The 22,492-nt window shown below is 40.5% G+C and overlaps 1 protein-coding gene across 1 annotated transcript in view; it reads right to left on the reverse strand.

Annotated features, from left to right (window-relative positions):
- LOC309552296 (long-chain fatty acid transport protein 2-like) overlaps positions 1-22,492 on the reverse strand; it is a gene marked incomplete at its 5' end in the record, with an annotated part of 79,532 nt that overhangs the window by 21,337 nt on the left and 35,703 nt on the right. Inside the window, 5 exons of the mRNA XM_082253191.1 lie at positions 315-412; positions 764-962; positions 17,477-17,567; positions 19,858-20,052; positions 22,311-22,435. Coding sequence (XP_082109317.1) covers positions 315-412; positions 764-962; positions 17,477-17,567; positions 19,858-20,052; positions 22,311-22,435 — 708 coding nt within the window. The remainder of the gene's footprint in view (positions 1-314; positions 413-763; positions 963-17,476; positions 17,568-19,857; positions 20,053-22,310; positions 22,436-22,492) is intronic.

Below are 22,492 nucleotides of genomic sequence, written 5' to 3' on the forward strand. Positions count from 1 at the left end.
CTGCATTGTAAGCCGGTCACACTCACATGTTATGCGAATTGGATGTAGTTAAAAATGCATCCAATTTGCATATATGTGAACCTAGCCTAAGATTTTAAACTTCTAGCAAATGTGCAGCAAAGAGTTAAGAAGTTTTCAGTAAGATTTTCATGCTTTTAGGTGTCATTATGTATGTACACATTAGCTGATGCAGGACAGTGAGCATATGAATGCTAAGAGTACACATGGCATGATGGTATAATGAAACCTACACATAAGGTGTGGGCAGAAAAAGGATGATCAAGTCTTGAAAAAAATGTACACATCACACTTACAAGGCACTGGAACTCCAAAGACATTACACTGTTCAATAAAGTCTATTGTTGATAGAATATTTTCAACTTCAGTAGTTGCTACGTTTTCCCCTTTCCATCTGAAAAAAAAAAAAAAGAAATGGGCTCACAGTTGAGAATTTAGCTCAGCAATAGTAATCTATGTAGTATATTTAATCATTTTAATTTTTTTTTTTGTTTTTCAAATATCTTTTTTTAACCCTTGTATTACAGCAGGGACTGCAACATGTTGGTGCTAAAAATTTAGAGACAGTTACATTTTTAATGAATCTAACATTCTGCTGCATAAGACTTACGTAGCTGTTTTCAACAACAGCACTATGGTTAAAAAAAAAAAAAAAAAAAGAGGATGCATGACATTGTTACAAATGTACAAAAGCCTGTGTTTGAGCCTACAAAATGTTCTATGGGTATACAATGAGAGAGCTTACCGAAATGTGTCTCCTATTCGATCATGAAAGTAGACAAAACCCTCTTTGTCAATCATGACCATATCTCCAGTATTGAAGTACATGTCTCCCTTTTTTAGTACATTTTGAATGATCTTTTTCTTAGTCTCAGACTCATTTCCTGCATACCCAGAAACAGGGTTACTTTTCATCATTTTTGAAATAAGCAGACCAGGCTCACCTGAAACAATCACAAAATATATAAAACAACACTGATCTCTTCTAAGTAACAGTGTATAATAAAGTTAAAGAATATGTATAGGGAAAAAAAAATACACTACACATCTCCAATACAAATAAATAGCTGCAAATACAGAAAAATATTTATTTATCTGCCAAAAAATCCACTGAGCTCCTTACTTCCTGTTTGAGCTGACAACATAGTGCTGGACTTTTCTGAAATCTCAATTATTGTCATCAGCCCTGTCTAAGTTCACCTCTGTGGACAACAGAACATCTCCCCTCTAAAGTATATTATGGAGATGAGGAGATATGAGGGTGTTCTGTAGTCCAAGCACACTTTCTGTTTTAGGATGACAATGCTGCTCTTCCATATATAAAGTAGAGTAAGCAAGTGTGCTACTATCAGGATTACTGGGTGAAAATAAGGAAAAAAGTCTAAAAAAGAAAATGAATGTGGCTACCACCTCTAAGGACCAATAGATTTAGTTAAAATACATGTTTAGAGGATTAGGTGCAATCTAACACTGAAATATTTTAGCTGTATTTACCAGCCTAGTGCTCCTTGATTGCATGGGAGCTGAAGAGGACAGTTAAGCCCCGTACACACGAGTAGAAATTCGGCCGGGAATTTTCGTCCGACGACCGATCTGCCGATTTTCGGCTTGTTAGTATGGTGCTTTCGACAACCGACTCCGACTTTTCGGCCGAAAAAATTCTGGTGTGCAGGCTATAAAATTTTTGTCGACCGTCAAAACACGTCCGATTTTCGTGCAGTCAGTACAGATTTCGACAGATATGCGCAAGACTAGGCATGCTCAGAGATGAAAGAACACAAAGAAAGCAGTCCAACACATGACATCACTTCTGAAGTATAATTCTGTCGGACGACAAAATTTGTGTGCAGTCTAGAGCACATTCCAATCAACAGACACCACTCTGGAGAAAAGACGAACGACCGGTCGGCGGAAATTCGTTGCGTGTGTACGAGGCTTTAGACTATTGAGGTAGGAAGATTTCTTTGATAATTATGATTATTAATTTTTTAACTATTACATTACCATTTGTCTCCTTCATACTCGGTTAAGCCATGCTCTGCAACTTGCTGTCCAAATATAATATTTTACTTTCTTTAGACCAGACTATCTCAATCTTTTATCCCAAGATGAACCCTTAACATTTTCAGATCTTAGGTTATATATTCAATCTTTTGTTCAATCTATTTTTTTTTATTATTGTAGAACTGATCACAGAGTACACTCCAATATAAAAAGAAACAAAGTATACATATAGAGTAAGATCTCCAAAAGTTGTCACTTCAGAGCCATAATGGGTAGGCAACATATATAGGGTTTGATCAATGAATCGATTAATCAACAACTAATTGATTATGAAAATAGTTGTTCAGCCCGATTAGTTAGCCTTCATACAGAATGCATTATTTGTTTACATATCAGAAAATACAGTGCAGTACACATACAGCTCAGTATACCGTCCATACATGTCAACAGATGGCAGAGAACTTGTGAATGTGGGAGGAGCAATGCCTCATGGGAAATGTAGTCCTGGGCATGAGAAGGAACCAAGTGATTCTTAAGGCAGAGGTTTTTTTTTTTTTTTACCTTGCTATAGGGACACTCTATACAGTACCAGGCCCGGATTGGCTAATCGGGAGCACCGGGAGAAATCCGAGAGACAACATCGGGCTATCTGGGCCAGCGATACATAGTTGGGAGAGGGGGAGCGGGACCCAGCGGCCGGCGATGCGTAGGTGGGAGGAGGGGAGCGAGGCCCAGCGGACGGAGATGCGTAGGTGGGAGGAGGGGCCCAGCGCTGGCTTTCTTTCTATCGTGTCCTGTGAGCGGGGGCGTGTCGGCGTTGCATACTGACGTGACGTCGACGTGCGTCGCCTCCAGAAGCCACGGGTAATGGACGGGATGGTCATCATCACCTCACCTCACCAGAGACGACTGACCTGTCTCCTGCTTGTTCCCTTCTCTCCTCTTCTCTTGTGAGTAATTGTGTCCTATGTCCTACAGCCTCGCTCTATTTGAAATAAAGCTCCACTCAATGGTCTCTCCTCTGAGGAATAATGTGTACATTTGCATTATCCCACAAAATTTTAATAAAAATACATGAATGAAAAATATACGATTCATATATTTTTCATATATTTCTATAAAAATGTTGTGGGATAATGCAAATGTACACATTATTGCTCAGAGGAGAGACCATTGAGTGGAGCTTTATTTCAAATCGAAATTGTGCAAGTAAACCTGCGCCAAGGAGGAATATAACCAATTTAGTGAAATTGTATGTGTTTATAATATATTTTGAGCTGCTGCTGAGAAAAGGATGAATCCTTAAATAGAGATTTTAATATATGCTCAATATTGTAATCAAAAAGTGCTCTATGTGCAAAAAAAAAAAATATATATATCTAAGTGCTTAAATTGGTGGAGGTGTATACTATATTTCACCAACCACCTACGTGAGTATGTGCCAAATATTTATAAAGCAAAAACACTGTGCAATCACGTATATAAATAACAATCACATAAAGTGCAAATAGCTGAACCAATATAAGGTGGCAAGTGCAAATGTGCTGATGTACAAATACAGTAATGATGATATTTTTTGAAAAATACAATGAATTACAAGGCTGTAGAGAACAGTGCACCATTGCAAACTTATATTCTGAGGTTTTAATTACATTATTTTAATATAGTCAGTCGTGAACTAAAGTGGGCCGGTCTAAGGCATGAAACTCCAGGGCTGAAAATGAGTCCCACTCCGGCCCTGTACAGTGCTATAGAATCAGTGCTGCTCTTGCAAAACCATTACACAGTATGACAAGTTTGTTGTTAAAAAAAAAATACAACGTTTACAATCACTTTAAGGGCTCTGTGCAGGGAAGATCAGCATTTGAACCCAGAGAGACTAGAGGTGATATAAGGCATTACCTGTATTGTGCATTGTATTTAAAATGATTATATCCATGAAAAAAAAAATCTCAGCTTTTAGTACTACTATAATATAAAAATGTTATTTTAACCCCTTCACCCTTTATATAGCTTCATGTCAGACTCCCAGTTAAAATACCCTGCATATCAGACTTCTGGGCATATTTATTCTATACATACACATGATACAAGATATAAATACTTTCACTGTTTCACAGTAGAAATGATAATTATATTATAGTAGTGATTATTAAGGGCTATTTTAAGCCTATCATGACAGGGGATAAAAAAAAAATCAAATGAAGGTTCTTAAAAATTTTCTAAAGAAAAATGAGTTTGTGTATGGCCAGCATAAGTGACAGCAGGCGCCAGTCTGACAATTTGCAAAATAGTGTTTTAAGGTCTTTTCAAATTTTGATCTTGAAGTCTGATATGTACCACATTTAAACCTCTAATACAGGGGTGGCAAACTCAATTTAATCAAGGGCCAAATCAGCAATATGATTGCCCTCAAAAGGGCCAGTTGTATCTGTAAGACTAGATGTTCAGAGCATCCCCAACTTTTACATAAGACGTTAGGAGCCTCACCACCATCAAAAGTTGAGTCCCCCACCCTCACTTACATTACTGTGCACCACCCTTACCTTGTGCTGCTGCTGGGAAGAAGCTGGAGGCAGAAAGCACAGGGTCTGAAGGAGGGCTGGAGCTCTCCTACTGCAGTAGGAGAGGTGCGAGGGCCACATGAAATAGCCTGGAGGGCCAGATTCGGCCCGCGGGCCTTGTGTTTGACACATGTGCTCTAATACATATATCTGTCTCAGAGTGGATTAAATATCCATCTATATAGCTGGATAATATAGATTTACCACTTCATATAGATATTCAAGAATATTACCTAAATTATACATTACCTAAATTATACTAAATTTCCAGCAGAACCCTGAATGAAAAGGAAAGCAAACAGCCACACACAGTACAACTTAACCAGCTTCTCAGTCTCTCAACTTTACAAGGCAACGACTGAAGACCACCCCATGATCTTCACTAAACAGGAGGGGTGAGTTTGCTTTTTGTTTATTCTCTATGGCAGAGGACTTAATAAGCGGGAGAAGGGATCACCTAGCTCTTGGCCTGTTTGACCTGTTAGATATAAGCAGATATATCACATCACAATCATTTTGTTCAAATACGGGGGCAAACGTGGACTGTTGGTGTGGTGAAGATTGGAAAAAAGTTATAAAGTGAAAGCAGAAGGTGTGTTGGCTGGAGAAGAGAATTGGTGGTATAGTGCTCTATATTTAAAAGAACTAGGTTAGAATAAAAGCAAAAGGATAAGAAAGATCAATAAAATGAAAGTAAAATCTGCTAAAGCAAGTGGAGCAGCAAAGTCCCCTAAAATCAGTGCCAGCCCAGGAACTATTAAAAAATACATGCCACAGGAAGGGGGCAGGGATAAACAAGCACCTGGGGAAAAACTGCAACAGGTCAGCGGGAGAAGTATCAGAAGCTATGAGGTTTCTGGAACATGTTTCTCCTCTCTGACCAGGGTAAAGCCTTGATGTTTCCACAGCATTCGGATGGCGCCCTGTGAGTGGAATCCACGATACCCCGATTTTCGGGCACTGGCAGGGATGATCCACCCCCCCTTCCCCCCCTTTTTTTTTTTCTTCCCCACCCCTCCCTCTCAATGTTCCCCCTTGTCTCCTCTCTTTTCTTGTCTTCTTTTCAGTGTCTATTCTTACCTCTTTTCTCCCCCTTTAGTTCTAAGCCCCAGTCTTGGGCTTTTCAAAATAAACAAAAATCAAAGGAATCGGAGGCAACTGGAGGTATTTTTTTGATAGTCTTTTCTCTCAGAAATGGAGGTACTATGGTGACCTGAAATACCTGGGTTGCTGATGGGGTATGTGTAGGCACTTTTGAGCATGTCTATGATACTTGCATTGACTGACTCTACATGTTGGCCGTTCTACAAGGGTGATGTATTTTGTGATACTCTGCTCTGTATGCCTGGTTGCACACGCACTTTCTTTGTAATATTTTTTGCAATTTTCTGTTGATGTTCTTCCATTGTTTCTGATTTTCTATATATAAATAAACATATTTGAAAAAAAAAACTGCAGCAGGAGAGAATAAAAGCAACCAGAACAGGTCAAAAGTGAGGACGATTGTCCACAGCCAGTAGAGATCAAATCCAGAGATGAAAAGTGATAAGGAAATTGGAGATTTGGAGGAGCAAAGATCAAAATCTCATATCGCTACAAAACTAGAAATGGCGGACATGTTTGCAAAATTAGAAAATTCTTTAAAAACTGACATGGCAACATTGCACCGGTTGCTCATACTGTGCTGGATATTTAGGGAACCGTTGTATACCCATATATTGCCTGTGGCCCTAGAGGGAGGTACTAGGGCAGGGGCAGGTGAGGAGGGGAGCAGGGAATAGAAGAGGAAAAAAAAAAAAAAAAGTAAAACATCACGACTACATTAAAATTCTTGACATAAGGGGGTTAAATGCACCAGTAAATTTGATGGTTTGCTGCCCCCCATGACTGTGAATGACTGTTACATGCCATATATACAGGGGTAAGAGACTAATAGTTGAAGGGGGCTCTCCGGCTGAGAGAACCGGATATGATTCAGATGGGTGTGTGAACAAAGGGTTGAAGGAATATTAAAGGAAGAAACAGAAAATATTCTGTTGATGCATATTTTGGGAAAATAACTATCCTGACTAGAGTTAACCAGAATCATGTAGAACCACCTAGAGGAAAGGAAAACAGAGAGGGAAACACAAAAGAAACAAACAAACAAAACAGAAAGGAACAATACAATGAGGAGCAAAACTGCAAAATATGGTGGAGGAAAGGCCCCAAAAACAAGCGAAAGCCAGGGCACAAATAAAAGATACATGACTCAGGAAGGGAACGTGGAAAATCTAAACATTGAAAAACAATGTTTTTGGAACCAGAGCCAAACAGGCTATAGATAATACTAAAAATGGGCAAAGTTTCAATCAATCAAAAGAAGAAATACAGATTGAAAGAGAGACTGAAATAGGGAATGCGGAAGAACAAAGAATAAAAGCCCAATTGCCCACTAGGACAGAAATGGCAGAAATGTTTGCAAAACTGGAGTTATCCCTTAAAACAGATATGGCAACATTACATGGCGACCTAGGTCAAATATTGACAAGAGTGGAAGAAACTAAAGGAAGGTTAGATAACCATGCCCATGAAATAAAAGTACTTAAAGAACATATGAGGAGGCTACAAATTTAACAAAGAAATATGTTATGTAAAATAGAGGATCAAGAAAATAGAAATCGAAGAAAAAAATTAAGGATTAGAGGTTTGACAGAGACAACGAAAGAGGAGAATTTAAAAGAAATAATAGAGAAAGTGTTTAACCCCCTACTAGGTAGAGCAACAACAGAAATATTAACGATTGAACGAGTACACAGTATCAGGAAACCCCAAAATATGGCAGGGGAAATCCCAAGAAACGTAATAGTGGGGTTGTACTATTATGAAAATAGAGCTCAGATATGGTAAAAATTGAGCACCTCAACATCTCCATTAAAAGAATGAAGGAGCAAATCTTCAAATATTTGCAGATTTAGCACAAGAGACCTTAGTAAGAAGGAGGCTCCTTAAGCCATTATTTGAACAAATGCGTCAGCAGAATATCCAGTACTCCTGGGGATTCCCTGCTCGCTTAGGGGGTCCGGGAGATGGAATTACAGCAAAATTAAAATTCCCAGAAGAAACACAAGACTTTTGTAAAAAACTGAAATGAGCTATTATAGATATTCCAGGTTGGACAAACACAATGGAAAAAGAGACAGAATTGGAAGAAGATCAGTGGCAGTTTATTCCTAAGAAGAACCCAACATCCAAAAGAAAATAGTAAAGAAGAATAAAATAATTAATTATACGGGATAATGGTGTCGGGGGGGGGGCGGAGTGTGGAGACATAGGCAGGGAGAAAGAAATATAGAAGAATGGGATCCCTGGAGACCTAGCAGGCTCTGGCTCTGCACCACAGTATTAAGGGTATACGGCCCAGCTGGTGGGCAGAGACAGAGTCCAAAGGGGAAGAGTCGACAGGTAGGGAGGTATAGGGTGGAGGGAATTGGAGTCGACTTGAAAGTCCTCTTTTGGACCAAAAGCCTAGAGATTATAATTTAAGATAGGTTAAGGGAGGGGGGGGGTGAGAGGAGGGAAGAGGGTGGGTGTAAAGGGGAGGGGATGGAGATGGAGGGGGAGGAAGGGGGAGAGGGAGGGAAGGGAGGGGGGGAGGGAAAATCTTCTTTGCACACTAAGTGAGTTGTCTTATTGAGATTCTGCTTCTCTCCTCCTGCTCCCTCCCCAACTCTCCAGACATATGCTTAAAAAACAGAATACATTAAGGAAAAGGAGCATATTTATTACCATAGTTTACCCATAGATGACAGAATTAAACTTTCTAACTTACAACATCCAAGGGTTAAATACACCAGAAAAGAGACACAAAATATTAAGAGAGGTTAAATATAATGCTGCCGAGATAGTATTTCTCCAAAAGACACATATATCACATGTATGAAATGTAAGGTTATATTCAAAAGATCATCCCACGTGGTATTATGCAGATTCTACAACAAAAAGAGGAAAAGGGGTGGCCATTGGGCTAGCAAGAGGAGTATGATTTTCTCTGGAGGAAAGGATGACGACCCGGATGGGAAATTTCTGTTCCTGAAGGGAAGACTGTACGAAAGGGAGTTTACACTGGCGAATTTATATTGTCCCAATAAAAATACAACAGGTTATTTGAAAGAGGTATTGGGGAAGTTAATGGAGTTTAAAAAAGGGACATCTGATCATGGCAGGAGATCACAATTTCTGTATGGATCCAGTAATAGATAGTATGTCCCATGTACAGGGGATTAGGAATTCTCAGTTGAAGATGATAAAGAAGAAGCTATATCAATGTCAAATGATATGGCGAGTACAACATCCGAAAACGCAGGAATTATACAAATTACTTCACTGTACATGGGACGTACTCAAGAATCAACTATATGATGATTGAATATAGATTAATAGAGTCAGTGATCAAAACAAATCTATCAATAACAACATGGTCAGACCAAGCACCAGTAATAATGAAGATGAGAATACCAGGGGGGTAAAGAATAAATTAGGAATTACTACAAGATAAGGAGGTGGGAGAGAAAATAGAAAAAAAAACAATACTTTGAATTAAATTATACTGAAGAGATAACAAAGGCCACGATTTGGGAGGCACATAAGGCATATATTATGTATATTTTAATATCTAAAGCGGCTCAGTGCCGGTTCACACTTATGCGCTTGTACTGCGAATACGATGCGTTCTAAATAGTCTCCAATCGCATGCATTTACAAAATACATTGAATTCGTGACAGTCGTTTACATCTGTGCGTTGCGATCCAGATGCGAATGTGAAGCGATTATAAAAAGGGTCTTGTGCGAGTTTACAGCGTTGCGTTCCGAATTTAGTCTCCATAGACATCAATGTAAATCGGTCTGGACTCGCATTATCAGTTCAGATATGTGCGAATTCTTATGTGCGAATTCTTATTTTTTGTTTGATTTTCTCCTCAGCTCCACCCCTCCTGAGCTTAATTAACATAATCAACGCAATAACATTTTCATTACAATCGCGCTGGTACTATTGAAAAACACAAGGTAAACTCGCACTGCAAATTCGCATTGCAAGCGCAAGGGCATAAGTGTGAACCGGCACTCAAAGGAAAAAGAAAAGAACAAAAAATATGGAAATACTGATAAAAGATATGTATGAGTTAAAGCAACAGCATAAGAAAAAAGTAAACCCAGAAATCCACCATACACTTATTATAAAAAGGGATGAACTAAAATATTTACTGGAGCAGGAAGCCAGACGGGCCTTTAACAGAGTTGCTTAAGAAAGATATCAGTAGGGAAACAAATCAGGAAAATATCTAGCAAAGATCTTAAAAAAAAAAGGAATCAGTAAATTTCATAGGGAAAGTTCAAAACAGCATCGGGGAGTTGGTGTATTCTACTCCCGAAATTGCGAGAGAATTCCAAAAATACTATGGGAAACTATATGCGGTAAAACGAGAGGGGAAACAAGGGATTGAATCAAAAGGATCACAAAAAATAAAAGAATATCTGAAAGAAGCTAGGTTACCCAAGGTACTCAAGGAAAAATTAGCAGCCCTAGAGGTACCCATATCCAAGGAGGAGATTAGCAGAGCTTTAACAAAATACTTCATCGGGAAAGAGTCCGGGCCCAGACGGATTTACGATTACTTACTACAAAAAGTTTAAAAATCTCTTGATACCAAAATTATGCACATACATGAACAGATTAGGGACATGTTATCAGATGAGGAGGGAAGCACTACTGTCTTCCATTCAGTCATACCAAAGGAAGAGAAAGATGTAACATTATGTTCAAGCTATAGACCGATTTCTCTTCTAAATGCAGATACAAAATCATTTGCAAAAGTATAAGCCACAAGGATGAAAGGGCTGATGCCAGAATGGGTACACAGAGACCAAGTGGTGTTCATCTCAGGAAGAGAAGGAAAAGATAATGAAGTAAGAACATTACTCCTTTTACAGCAAATGAGTAGGAGAAGGTCCCCAGGATTAATACTGTCAATACCGAAAAAACTGAAAAAGCCGAAAAAGCTTTTGACAGGATAGACTGGGATTTTATGATGAATACATTAGAGGTAATGGGAATAGGCCCAAGGATGATGTATTGGATTAAAACGTTATATAGACACCCCACAGCAATAGTAAAAATGAATGGGACTTTATCTGAGCTGTTCAAAATGTATAATGGAACGAGGCAAGGATGTCCCCTCTCGCTGATGCTGTTCGTGTTGTCGTTAGAACCTCTCCTGGTGACTATACAGAATAGCCCAGATGTGGGGGGAATAAAGATTGGAGATGTGGAGCATAAGGTAGCAACGTATGCAGATTATATTTTGATCTACATCTCCAATCCCAGGATAACGCTACTGAATTTAATGAAAATACTGAAATATTATGGAGAACTTTCTAACTTAAAAAAATTACTACCTCAAAATCACAGATCCTGAATATAAATGTGAGTAAACAGGAGGAACAGGCCCTACAACGAGAGTTTCCCTTTATATGGAAGAAAACAGAATTAAAATATCTAGTAATAAAAATAACACCATCTATAGGGAAACTATACCAAGCTAATTATATCCCATTACTAAATTAAATAAAAACAGAAATTTAAATAAATAGCAACACGGGCCCTGTCATGGATGGGACGAATAAATATTCTAAAGATGGTGATACTACCAAAGATTGTGTTTAAGTTGCAAATGCTGCCAATTCCCCTACTGCAGACATATTTTAAGACATTTAAAACAATAATAACAAGGTTCATATGGCAAAAGAAGAAACCAAGAATACAGCACTCAGTCCTAATTAAAGATAAATTGCAAGGCGGGCTATCAGTACCAGACTTTAAAAAAATATTACTATGCTGCAGTGCTTTCACAAGTACTGGAATGAAGTAAAAAAAAAAGGAAAAAAAGTGAAAAAAAGATGGGGGACATTAGAGAACACTATGAGTAAAGTACAGTTAGGTAAAAATATATGGATACCACCAGAATTTTGAAAATTAGACACAAATGCACATACTCAGTGAGGTTGGATGGAGAGCATTTGTGAACAGCAGTTTTCAGCTCTTTCCACAGATTCTCGATTGGATTCAGGTCTGGACTTTGACTTGGCCATTCTAACATCTGGATATGTTTATTTGTGAACCATTCAATTGTAGATTTTGCTTTATGTTTTCGATCATTGTCTTGTTGGAAGACAAATCTCCGTCCCAGTCTCAGGTCTTTTGCAGACTCCATTAGGTTTTCTTCCAGAATGGTCCTGTATTTGGCTCCATCCATCTTCCCATCAATTTTAACCATCTTCCCTGTCCCTGCTGAAGAAAAGCAGGTCCAAACCATGATGCTGCCACCACCATGTTTGACAGTGGGGATGGTGTATTCAGGGTTATGAGCTGTGTTGCTTTTACACCAAACATAACGTTTTGCATTGTTGCCAAAAAGTTTGATTTTGGTTTCATCTGACCAGAGCACCTTCTTCCACATGTTAGGTGTGTCTCCCAGGTGGCTTGTGGCAAACTTTAAACAACACTTTTTATGGATATCTTTAAGAAATTGCTTTCTTCTTGCCACTCTTCCATAAAGGCCAGATTTGTGCAGTATACGAATGATTGTTGTCCTATGGACAGAGTCTCCCACCTCAGCTGTAGATCTCTGCAGTTCATCCAGAGTGATCATGGGCCTCTTGGCTGCATCTCTGATCAGTCTTCTCCTTGTATGAGCTGAAAGTTTAGAGGGACGGCCAGGTCTTCGTAGATTTGCAGTGGTCTGATACTCCTTCCATTTCAATATTATCGCTTGCACAGTGCTCCTTGGGATGTTTAAAGCTTGGGAAATCTTTTTGTATCCAAATCCGGCTTTAAACTTCTCCACAACAGTATCTCAGACCTGCCTGGTGTGTTCCTTGTTCTTCATGATGCTCTCTGCGCTTTAAACGGACCTCTGAGACTATCACAGTGCAGGTGCATTTATACGGAGACTTGATTACACACAGGTGGATTCTATTTATCATCATTAGTCATTTAGGTCAACATTGGATCATTCAAAGATCCTCACTGAACTTCTGGATAGAGTTTGCTGCACTGAAAGTAAAGGGGCTGAATAATTTTGCACGCCCAATTTTTCAGTTTTTTATTTGTTAACAAAGTTTGAAATATCCAATAAATTTCGTTCCACTACACAAGAGATACGTAACAAGTGAGTGAATAAGTTGCTTAGTGGTTTCAAAGGTTAATAAGGGGCATTCTTTTGAGATGTTATGGAGGTGAAGTCTGCAAGATTTGGACAGCGAATGGATTTGGGGCTGAAAAGGACAGGTCAGAGTCCAGGATTACACCTAGGCATGAGCGAAGGGACTCATGGTTGTATTATTGATCTTGATGGAGAAGTCAGTGAGGGGGTATGGGCAGGAGGAAATATTATGAGCTCAGTTTTAGAAAAATTTAGTTTGAGGAAGTGGTGTGACATCCATGCTGATATGTCAGTTATTAAGTTATCGATTTGTGTGTCATCAGCATAGAGATGGTACTGGAAGCCATGGGAGTTTATCAAGTGACCAAGGGAGGAGGTGTAAATGGAGAAAAGGAGGGGTCCGAGGACAGAACCTTAAGGGACCCCTACAGAAAGAGGAAGTGGAGAGGAGGAGACTGAGTTATAGGTAACACTGAAGGAGTGCTGTGTTAGGTAGGAGGAGAACTGGGAGAACCAGGAGATCAGTCTTCTCCTTGTATGAGCTGAAAGTTTAGAGGTGAATGGAGGTGAAGTCTGCAAGATTTGGACAGCGAATGGATTTGGGGCTGAAAAGGACAGGTCAGAGTCCAGGATTACACCTAGGCATGAGCGAAGGGACTCATGGTTGTATTATTGATCTTGATGGAGAAGTCAGTGAGGGGGTATGGGCAGGAGGAAATATTATGAGCTCAGTTTTAGAAAAATTTAGTTTGAGGAAGTGGTGTGACATCCATGCTGATATGTCAGTTATTAAGTTATCGATTTGTGTGTCATCAGCATAGAGATGGTACTGGAAGCCATGGGAGTTTATCAAGTGACCAAGGGAGGAGGTGTAAATGGAAAAAAGGAGGGGTCCGAGGACAGAACCTTAAGGGACCCCTACAGAAAGAGGAAGTGGAGAGGAGGAGACTGAGTTATAGGTAACACTGAAGGAGTGCTGTGTTAGGTAGGAGGAGAACTGGGAGAACCAGGAGATCAGTCTTCTCCTGGTTCTAATAGAGCATAAGTGTTGGGAGGGGATAAATCAAGAGCTCTATTAGCATATGCTTCACAGAATCCCAATTTCTTTGCGCTCTGTATAGGATGGCCTCTTGCTCACCATCCTCATTGTGCAGGTCAGAGAATGGAGAATCCTCTATCTCTTCAGCCTCACAGTTCCACTCTTTGCCGAATCCGACCTCTGACCCCCACTCTGCGATCTCATCCTCTTTGAACCCAAAGCGGCATTTAAAACTTGGCAACCCCACATCAATGATCCCTGGCCCCTCCTCACCTAAAGGAACTAGTAGACTCCAGCCTATGGATCCACTGGGTCCCCTTTGCTCCTTTAAGAGCTGGACAATGACTTACTGCGACTACAGACGATGAATGTTGCTGCTTATGCCCAGCCCTGACCAGCTGGGTGTTCTGAGATGCGAGTCTCCCTGGTTTGGCAGATGGTGGTGTGGATGTAGAATATTGGTCTGGCCCCAGCGGCACCCTCAGTTCATGTCTGCCTTTCCCAGGATCGGTAGCGACAGTAGGCTTTAGCATCTCAATATTGAATCCTGTCTCTCAAGTCACATACAGGATCCTAGGCTGACAACTACTTGACTCTAACTTCAGCAGCATCTCCCTGCAATGACTGCACTGACACCAGGTGCGCAGCTTCACAGTCACACGTTGGCATCTGTCACATACCAGACCGATGTGCTCCGTATCCTCCCTGCTGAAGAGCACCAGACTTCTGCGGGGTGCTAACCACACTCTGGTATCAGTCAGTGTTCGGCTCTGCAGGTCAGTCCGCTTTCCCAGCTCTCCACCACCTCGTGTATCAGCCCGGCACTCTGGTGTCCACCATCTTGCTGCTCCTAACACGTGTCTCTCTCTCTCAGCTACACTCAAGGGGGAAGTGACATCACAAGTCCTTCCCACTCATTGAACTGGCCAACCGTGGGCGGCGACTCCGCCCATGTCCCCAGACTTGCTGACTCTTTGGCGGTAAATCTTACTGTTTGGCAGACCTTTCCAGTGCACTCTTTCCCACGCTGCACGTTAACCCCTTCATTGCTGTCACTCGAACGCTGTTCAGTATTAATGCACTTTGCTGTAACGCAGACAGTATCTAACACAGCAAACACACGAACAGCAGCTTGTCTGCACGAGCCTCAGCCGCACTCGAGCCTCCTCCAGTGTGCTGACTTAACTGTTACTATGAATGTCCTGTTACTAGCGACTGTGTAGCAGACATTTTCCACTGTGGTACATATACTGATGCAACCCCTGGCGCTCCGGCTCTCGCGCCCCGAGTTAATCTTTCATCGCCACACTCTAGAAATGCTCTTGCACTGGCAACTGTAGAGCAGAAATTCCCTTCCATGGCACAACACTGTTTCTCTTCGATTGTGGTCCCACAATTCACACAGCAAGACATAACAGTTTCTTAGAACATGACAATTTCTTGAACACTTTACCCGGCCATTGCCAGTAGCAGCTGCTGTGATAACTCAGGGGATATTCCCGGACTGACGACCCCCCAGGAGCCGCTCAATATTAAACCCTACAGACTAAGACTGGGATGGCATTAAAGTTCCTGTGTGTGTAAAGGCAGGAGTCCCAATACTTTTGGTAATATAGTGTGTGTATATATATATATATATATATATATATATATATATATATATATATATATATATACAGTATCTCACAAAAGTGAGTACACCCCTCACATTTTTGTAAATATTTTATTATACCTTTTCATGTGACAATACTGAAGAAATGACACTTTGCTACAATGTAAAGTAGTGAGTGTACAGCTTGTATAACAGTGTCAATTTGCTGTCCCTTCAAGATAACTCAACACAGCCATTAATGTCTAAACCACTGGCAACAAAATTAAGTACACCCCTAAGTGAAAATGTCCAAATTCGGCCCAATTAGGCATTTTCCCTCCCCGATGTCATGTTACTCATTAGTGTTACAAGGTCTCAAGTGTGAATGGGGAGCTGTTGTGTTCAATTTGGTGTTATCACTCTCAATCTCTCATACTGGTCACTGGAAGTTCAACATGCCACCTCATGGCAAAGAACTCTCTGAGGATCTGAAAAAAAAGAATTGTTGCTCTACATAAAGATAGCCTAGGCTATAAGAAGATTGCCAAGACCCTGTAATTGAGCTGCAGCATGGTGGCCAAGACCATACAACGGTTTAACAGGACAGGTTCCAGTCAGAACAGGCCTCGCCATGGTCGACCAAAGAAGTTGAGTGCACGTGCTCAGCATCATATCCAGAGGTTGTCTTTGGGAAATAGACGTATGAGTGCTGCCAGCATTGCTGCAGAGGTTGAATGGGTAAGGGGGTCAGCCTGTCAGTGCTCAGATCATACGCCGCACACTGCATCAAATTGGTCTGCATGGCTGTTGTCTCTTCTAAAGATGATTCACAAGAAAGCCCGCAAACAGTTTGCTGAAGACAAGCTGAAGACAAGCAGACTAAGGACATGGATTACTGGAACCATGTCCTGTGGTCTGATGAGACAAAGATAAACGTATTTGGTTCAGATGGTGACAGGTGTCAAGCGTGTGGAGGCAACCAGGTGAGGAGTACAAAGACAAGTGTGTCTTGACTACAGTCAAACATGGTGGACGGAGTATCATGGTCTGGGGCTGCATGAGTGCTGCCTGCACTGGGGAGCTACAGTTCATTGAATGCCAACATGTACTGTAACATACTGAAGCAGAGCATGATCCCCTCCCTTCGGAGACTGGGTCGCAAGGCAGTATTCCAACATGATAACGACCCCCAAACACCCCTCCAAAACGACCACTGCCTTGCTTAAGAAGCTGAGGGTAAAGGTGATGGACTGGCCAAGCATGTCTCCAGACCTAAACCCTATTGTGCACCTGTGGGGCATCCTCAAACGGAAGGTGGAGGAGCGCAAGGTCTCTAACATCCACCAGCTCCATGATGTTGTCATGGAGGAGTGGAAGAGGACTCCAGTAACAACCTGTGAAGCTCTGGTGAACTCCATGCCCAAGAGGGTTAAGGCAGAGCTGGAAAATAATGGTGGCCACACAAAATATTGACACTTTGGGCCCATTTTGGACATTTTAACTTAGGGGTGTACTCACCCCTAATGACTGTGTGTTGAGTTATTTGGAGGGGACAGCAAATTTACACTGCTACACAAGCTGTACACTCACTACTTTACATTGTAGCAAAGTGTCATTTCTTCAGTGTTGTCATATGAAAAGATATAATAAAATATTTACAAAAATGTGAGGTGTGTACTCACTTTTGTGAGATACCGTGTATATATATATATATATATATATATATATATATATATATATATATTTTTATAAATACACACACAGTATTTACAGTATATATATATATATATATATAAAATGTCAATGGCACCTTGACGTATACATCTCTATGATAATGATCATCTGAATTTTTTGGGGACTTACTGGATCATACATGTTTTGTATTATCACAACAAGAAGATACAAACATACTAGAACTTTATTCTATGCCTGCCAGGGTTTCCATTGGTTGAGAGATATTCATGGGTCTACAGACATAAAATCCACGCCTGACCATAATGGGCAAATATTCTCTTATATGCATTGGAACCACATTTATAGATACAAGAAAAATGTCACCTCTTGCTGCCTTGATGCAGCGTCCTTTGCGATCCAATACAGGCTCATTTCTTTCCAAATCATATTTGATAACCTCAGAAGGCTGAAGAAGCTGAAAGATTACAAATGAAAAGGCACTACTGATAATCAAAATTATTTAGGTGGAATTTTGCCAAATTTAATTTTCTTGTAACCTACAGGAAACATGCCAATTGTTATATCTGCAAATGGTTGTAAATGGGCAGTTTTATGCTACTTGTAGGCATGAGCTGACAGTTGCTAGAATATTTATTGTTTATGGGGGCAGACGCCCACCGACTGTTCAGTTATGGGGGAAGGGGATATAAAGACAACATCAGATACTTATAAACAGCTGTGGGCTTTGCATTCAATTCAAAATATTTATTGGTACTTATGTTTTTTACATTTATATGGATTGAAAAATAATTTTGGGATTAAAAAAATAGCAAACAATTATACTCACCTAAGTGGATCGATACCGCTTATGTCCCCTGCCAGCTCTGTAGTGAGAACTAAACGATCAAACACCGCTGGTCAACCAGTTTTCACCTCCGCTCTGAGCAGAGAGCTGTGACTGTCAGTCAGTGGCTCTCTGATCTCCCCTGTGTAAAGCTGTGGAGGGGGGAAGGAGGGGCTGGCTCAGGCTCTCAGCAGAGACTGAACCAGGTGTCGGTCCAGGCATCTGGGTGGATCCTGACCATATGGTCGGGATCTTTCCAGAGCCTGGACCGGCTGAGTAATATCAGCCGACAGTAGGCTTTAGCCCACTGTTGGCTGAAAATGGGTCACAGGAGTGCAGAACGAAGTGCATTCCTGTGATCCACAGGTGATGTATAGCCAAAAATGCTTTGGCCATACTCAGAGCTCTAAGTTAAGGAGCTTGTTTCCCGAAATACGTTAGAAGTCCAAGCACAGGGACGTCCTCCTCCACATAGGAGTACAAGCACAAGGATGTGTCCTACTCCACTTAGGAGTCGATATGTGATATGGGATTTTATTCTTCATGTTTTGTGAGAAGGTTTTTGGCTTTTTAATAAAATTTTGTAAAGGCGTCCAAAGGTAATACATTAGGCGTTTGCGCCTCCTGTTTTGTTTGCTTGCAAATCATACCACACATTTAGGCTCCATTCACACCTGGGCGTTTTTGAGTGTTTTTCAGCTCCAAAAACGCTAAAAAAAAAACGTTCCAAAACGCCCAACAAGTAGAACCCCATTCATTTAAATGGCCCCTGTTCACATCTGAGCGTTTTTCAAAATGCCTGTAGCTGAAAAAGTACATGAGCTTCTTTTTGGGCTGATTACCAGCGTTTTTGATAGATGTCAATGCCTGCCTCCAAAAACGCCTGAAAATCGCGGTAAAATCGCGGTAAAAAAACACGGTAAAACGCTACGCTCAAGTGTGAATGCAGCCTCATAAAAGGATTGTTTACATATCTATTGATTATTTTTATACTGGCAACTATCAAGTTTCATAACACATTTATTTTGAAGCTCATTTAAAGGGGTATATACTAACAAGCAGTGCCCAACCCATTATTTACCAAATTATTCTCTGCACTGAAAGCCAACATGCCTTTAGAAAGCAGAATAGAAAGAATGATAGATGATGATATTGAACAGTGGCAGCTGGTGCTCCATGGGTCAGGGGGGCGGCAGACAGACCTGACCACAGACTACACCAGCACCAGCCCGCACCGCACACCGTACAATCCACCACCCCCCCCAGGTCATTGGCTTACTCACCCTGTGCTGCCCTTGGACTAACATGTGGAGATGGTGGCTTCCCCCTCAGTCTCCTTCATGTCCCTCTTCGTTGGTCGGGCTTTCCCTGCTTCTCCTCCCTCCTCCTCCTTCGCCAATAGGATGGCTTCTCCTTTTGGGCCAATCGGGAAATGGGTCTCAGGATCCACTTCCTGATTGGCCAGGAGGAGAATCCGCGTGACCATAGCGAATATTCATTCGCTATTGTCACACAACTGGGTGGGCTCAGGGAGCCTCGGGCCCACCCTTTTTTGAAGCCTATTAGAGCCTCCGGCTCTAATCATGTGCTTAAAAAAAAAAAAAAATCCCCCATTGGAATCCATGCGTCTGGCTCCCAGCATGTAGATTAGATGGCCAGACGCATGGATGGGGGGGCGGCTTCCCTGCACCCCTAATGGATGGGCCGCCACTGATAATGAATAGCTTTAGGTATTAAGGGTGATTACACCGTAATTTGACACTTCCCTCTACAGTCGCTCCGCAACAATTCTACATTAAAACTCCCATCAATCTACTTTCCATAGGAACTGATTGTGAAGGGGGTGGATTTAAACTTGGAGATAATTTCAATAACTAATAATCACCAATAATGTATTGGTATACTAATTTTAATGCCTTACCTTTAGAAAAATGTTGTATCTTCCAATCGCACCTTGCTTATTGCTGTAGTTAAAAAAGAAAGCATTCCCTTCTGTTGCGCCATAGAACTCATAGAGTGTAATATTACCAAAACGATTTGTGAATTCTCTCCAGACATCACCTCTGGCACCATTCCCAATGCAAAACTGCACACTGTGGTCTTTGTCATTGGCTTTCTATAAAATGAAAAAGGTTATAAATCATATTAAGTAGAATACTAATACAAGTAAGGTACTGAATTGATGAAAACAAAAAATTCTTCTGTGATCAGGTGTGAGACATTTGATGAATGAAGGTTGTGTTCTACATCTGCTATTAAAACACTCTAGAGATTCACCAGTCCTCAAAAGTCCACTATGCCTTGCAGCCTCTTGAGATCAGGGTAATCTGAAGTGCTGTATAACAAAAGCAAGATAGGGTGCACCAGCCCAGTGCGTTTTTCAAAGCATTATTTATCTATAGAATAAAAGTAAGCAATTATACTCACAAACACCAAAGAATAAAAATCACACCACATCTACCCAGAGAGATTCCAAAGCTAGATGTACCCCAGAAAGGCTTAGATGTCATTAAAAAGGCATATTGCAGACGCTCATGTGTCTGCAATATGCCTTTTTGATGACAAAAGTTCTTTATCAAAGTTTTGGGGTACATCTATTTACATGCTTTGGAATCTTTATTGGTAGATGTGATGTGATTTTTACACTTTGGCATTCGTGAGTACAATTGCTTGCTTTTATTGCATAAATAATCAAAGCTTTGGATATCATTTTATATAATATGAGGCAGGTTGGTAATGTTAATGAGAGAAAACGTCTGTCTTGTCCATTGAATTAGAGAAAACCAAAAGTTGTGTGCAATAGCTGCACCAAAAAAACACCGTGGACTTTAACCACTTCAGCTCCGGAAGGTTTTACCACCTTAATGACCAGGCCATTTTTTGCAATTCTGCACTGTTACTTTAACAAAAAATGGAGCGGTCGTGCGACTCTGTACCCAGATACAATTGATGTTGTTTTTTCCCCATAAATAGAGCTTTCTTTTGGTGGTATTTGATCACCTCTGCGGTTTTTAGATTTTGCGCTATAAACAAAAAAGTGCGACAATTTTGATAAAAACGCCATATTGTTTTACTTTCTGCTATAAAACATTCCCAATAAAAAAAAATTAAAAATCAATTTTTTTTTATCAGTTTAGGCCAATTTGTATTCTGCTACATATTTTTGGTAAAAAGAAATTCCAAAAAGTGTATTTTAATTGGTTTGCGCAAAAGTTATAGCTTTTCCAAACTACGGGATAGATTTTTGGACCTTTTGTTTTGTTTTTATTAGTAATGGCGGTGATCAGCGATTTTTAGCGGGACTGTGACATTGCGGCGGACTGATCGGACCCCCTAACTGACATTTTTGACAGTGACATTAATACAGTAATCAGTAGTAAATAACATGCACTGTTACTGTATAAATGACACTGGCAAGCTGGGGGTGATCAAAGGGGTTAATGTATGCCTGTTGGTGCTTACTCACTGTTTTCTGTGACAGGCACAGAGAGATCAGAGTTTCAGCTTAGCTGAAACTCACGATCTCTCCCTGCCTGAGTGACAGAAGACTCGCCAGCTTTGTTTACATAAGAAGGTGGGTCTTCTGTCAGTTTCTCTGATGATCGCAGGAGGCCAGCGGCAATCGCCGCCGCTCCTCCCGCGACCCGCCTCCCACTGTGTCTAAACAGTAGATCTAGATCTACGTGATTTTGCACAGCTGAGCCGCCCTGCTGCAGTATATCTGCAGTGGGCAATCGGCAACTGGTTAAAGACAGATGTGAATATATAAAATATTAAAGTTTATTTGTTAAAACAATAAATAGCAAAAGCGTACACAAATATACAAAACTTACATGGAGAGCAATTCTTGAACAATGAATGTAAGTAAAACAAGAATACCCTTTACATAATGGAAATACGGCATAGACATGGCCATCCGTAGTGAACCATCTGAATACCTGCCATAAACTATGCAGAAACACCTGACATGTTTCGGACTATTTTATTGAAGTCCTTCTTCAGAGGTGTGATAGCGGGTATTATTCACTTCTAGGACATAAATGTGTTGTAATTAGTAACATAGTTATGTTTATCATGAAGTACATTATATATAGAAACAAGTATAACAAAAGCTTTGGATAACGCACCAGGCTGGTGCACCCCCTCTTGCTTTTGTTATAAGGTATTGGATAGCCCCATTTACATATAGATACACACACACACACACACAGATACATATTACAATTCCTGAAAGGCAGGTATGTTTTCATGTTATTTGGATTGTGGTCCCTTTAATGGGGATGATTTTAATGCAGTTTCAAAGATCACATCTAGTTAACAAATATTAAAATAATGCTATGCTAATATTGCTATTAAAGCAAATACATACCATACCTTTGGCATATTACACAGATATCGAACAATTTCCCCAATGTACAGAAATGCAGTTACATTGTATTTCCTGCAGTCGTTCCAAAATTCAGTAACTGAGAACTTATTTCTTAAAACGCAGGTGGCTCCTAAATGAAGGATAAAATCATTATTTGTCAGTGACCAGAGGGGTGGCTTATTGGTTT

Source organism: Pelophylax lessonae (genome assembly GCF_965119305.1).
Source record: "Pelophylax lessonae genome assembly, chromosome: 4".
Classification (NCBI taxonomy): Eukaryota; Metazoa; Chordata; class Amphibia; order Anura; family Ranidae; genus Pelophylax; species Pelophylax lessonae.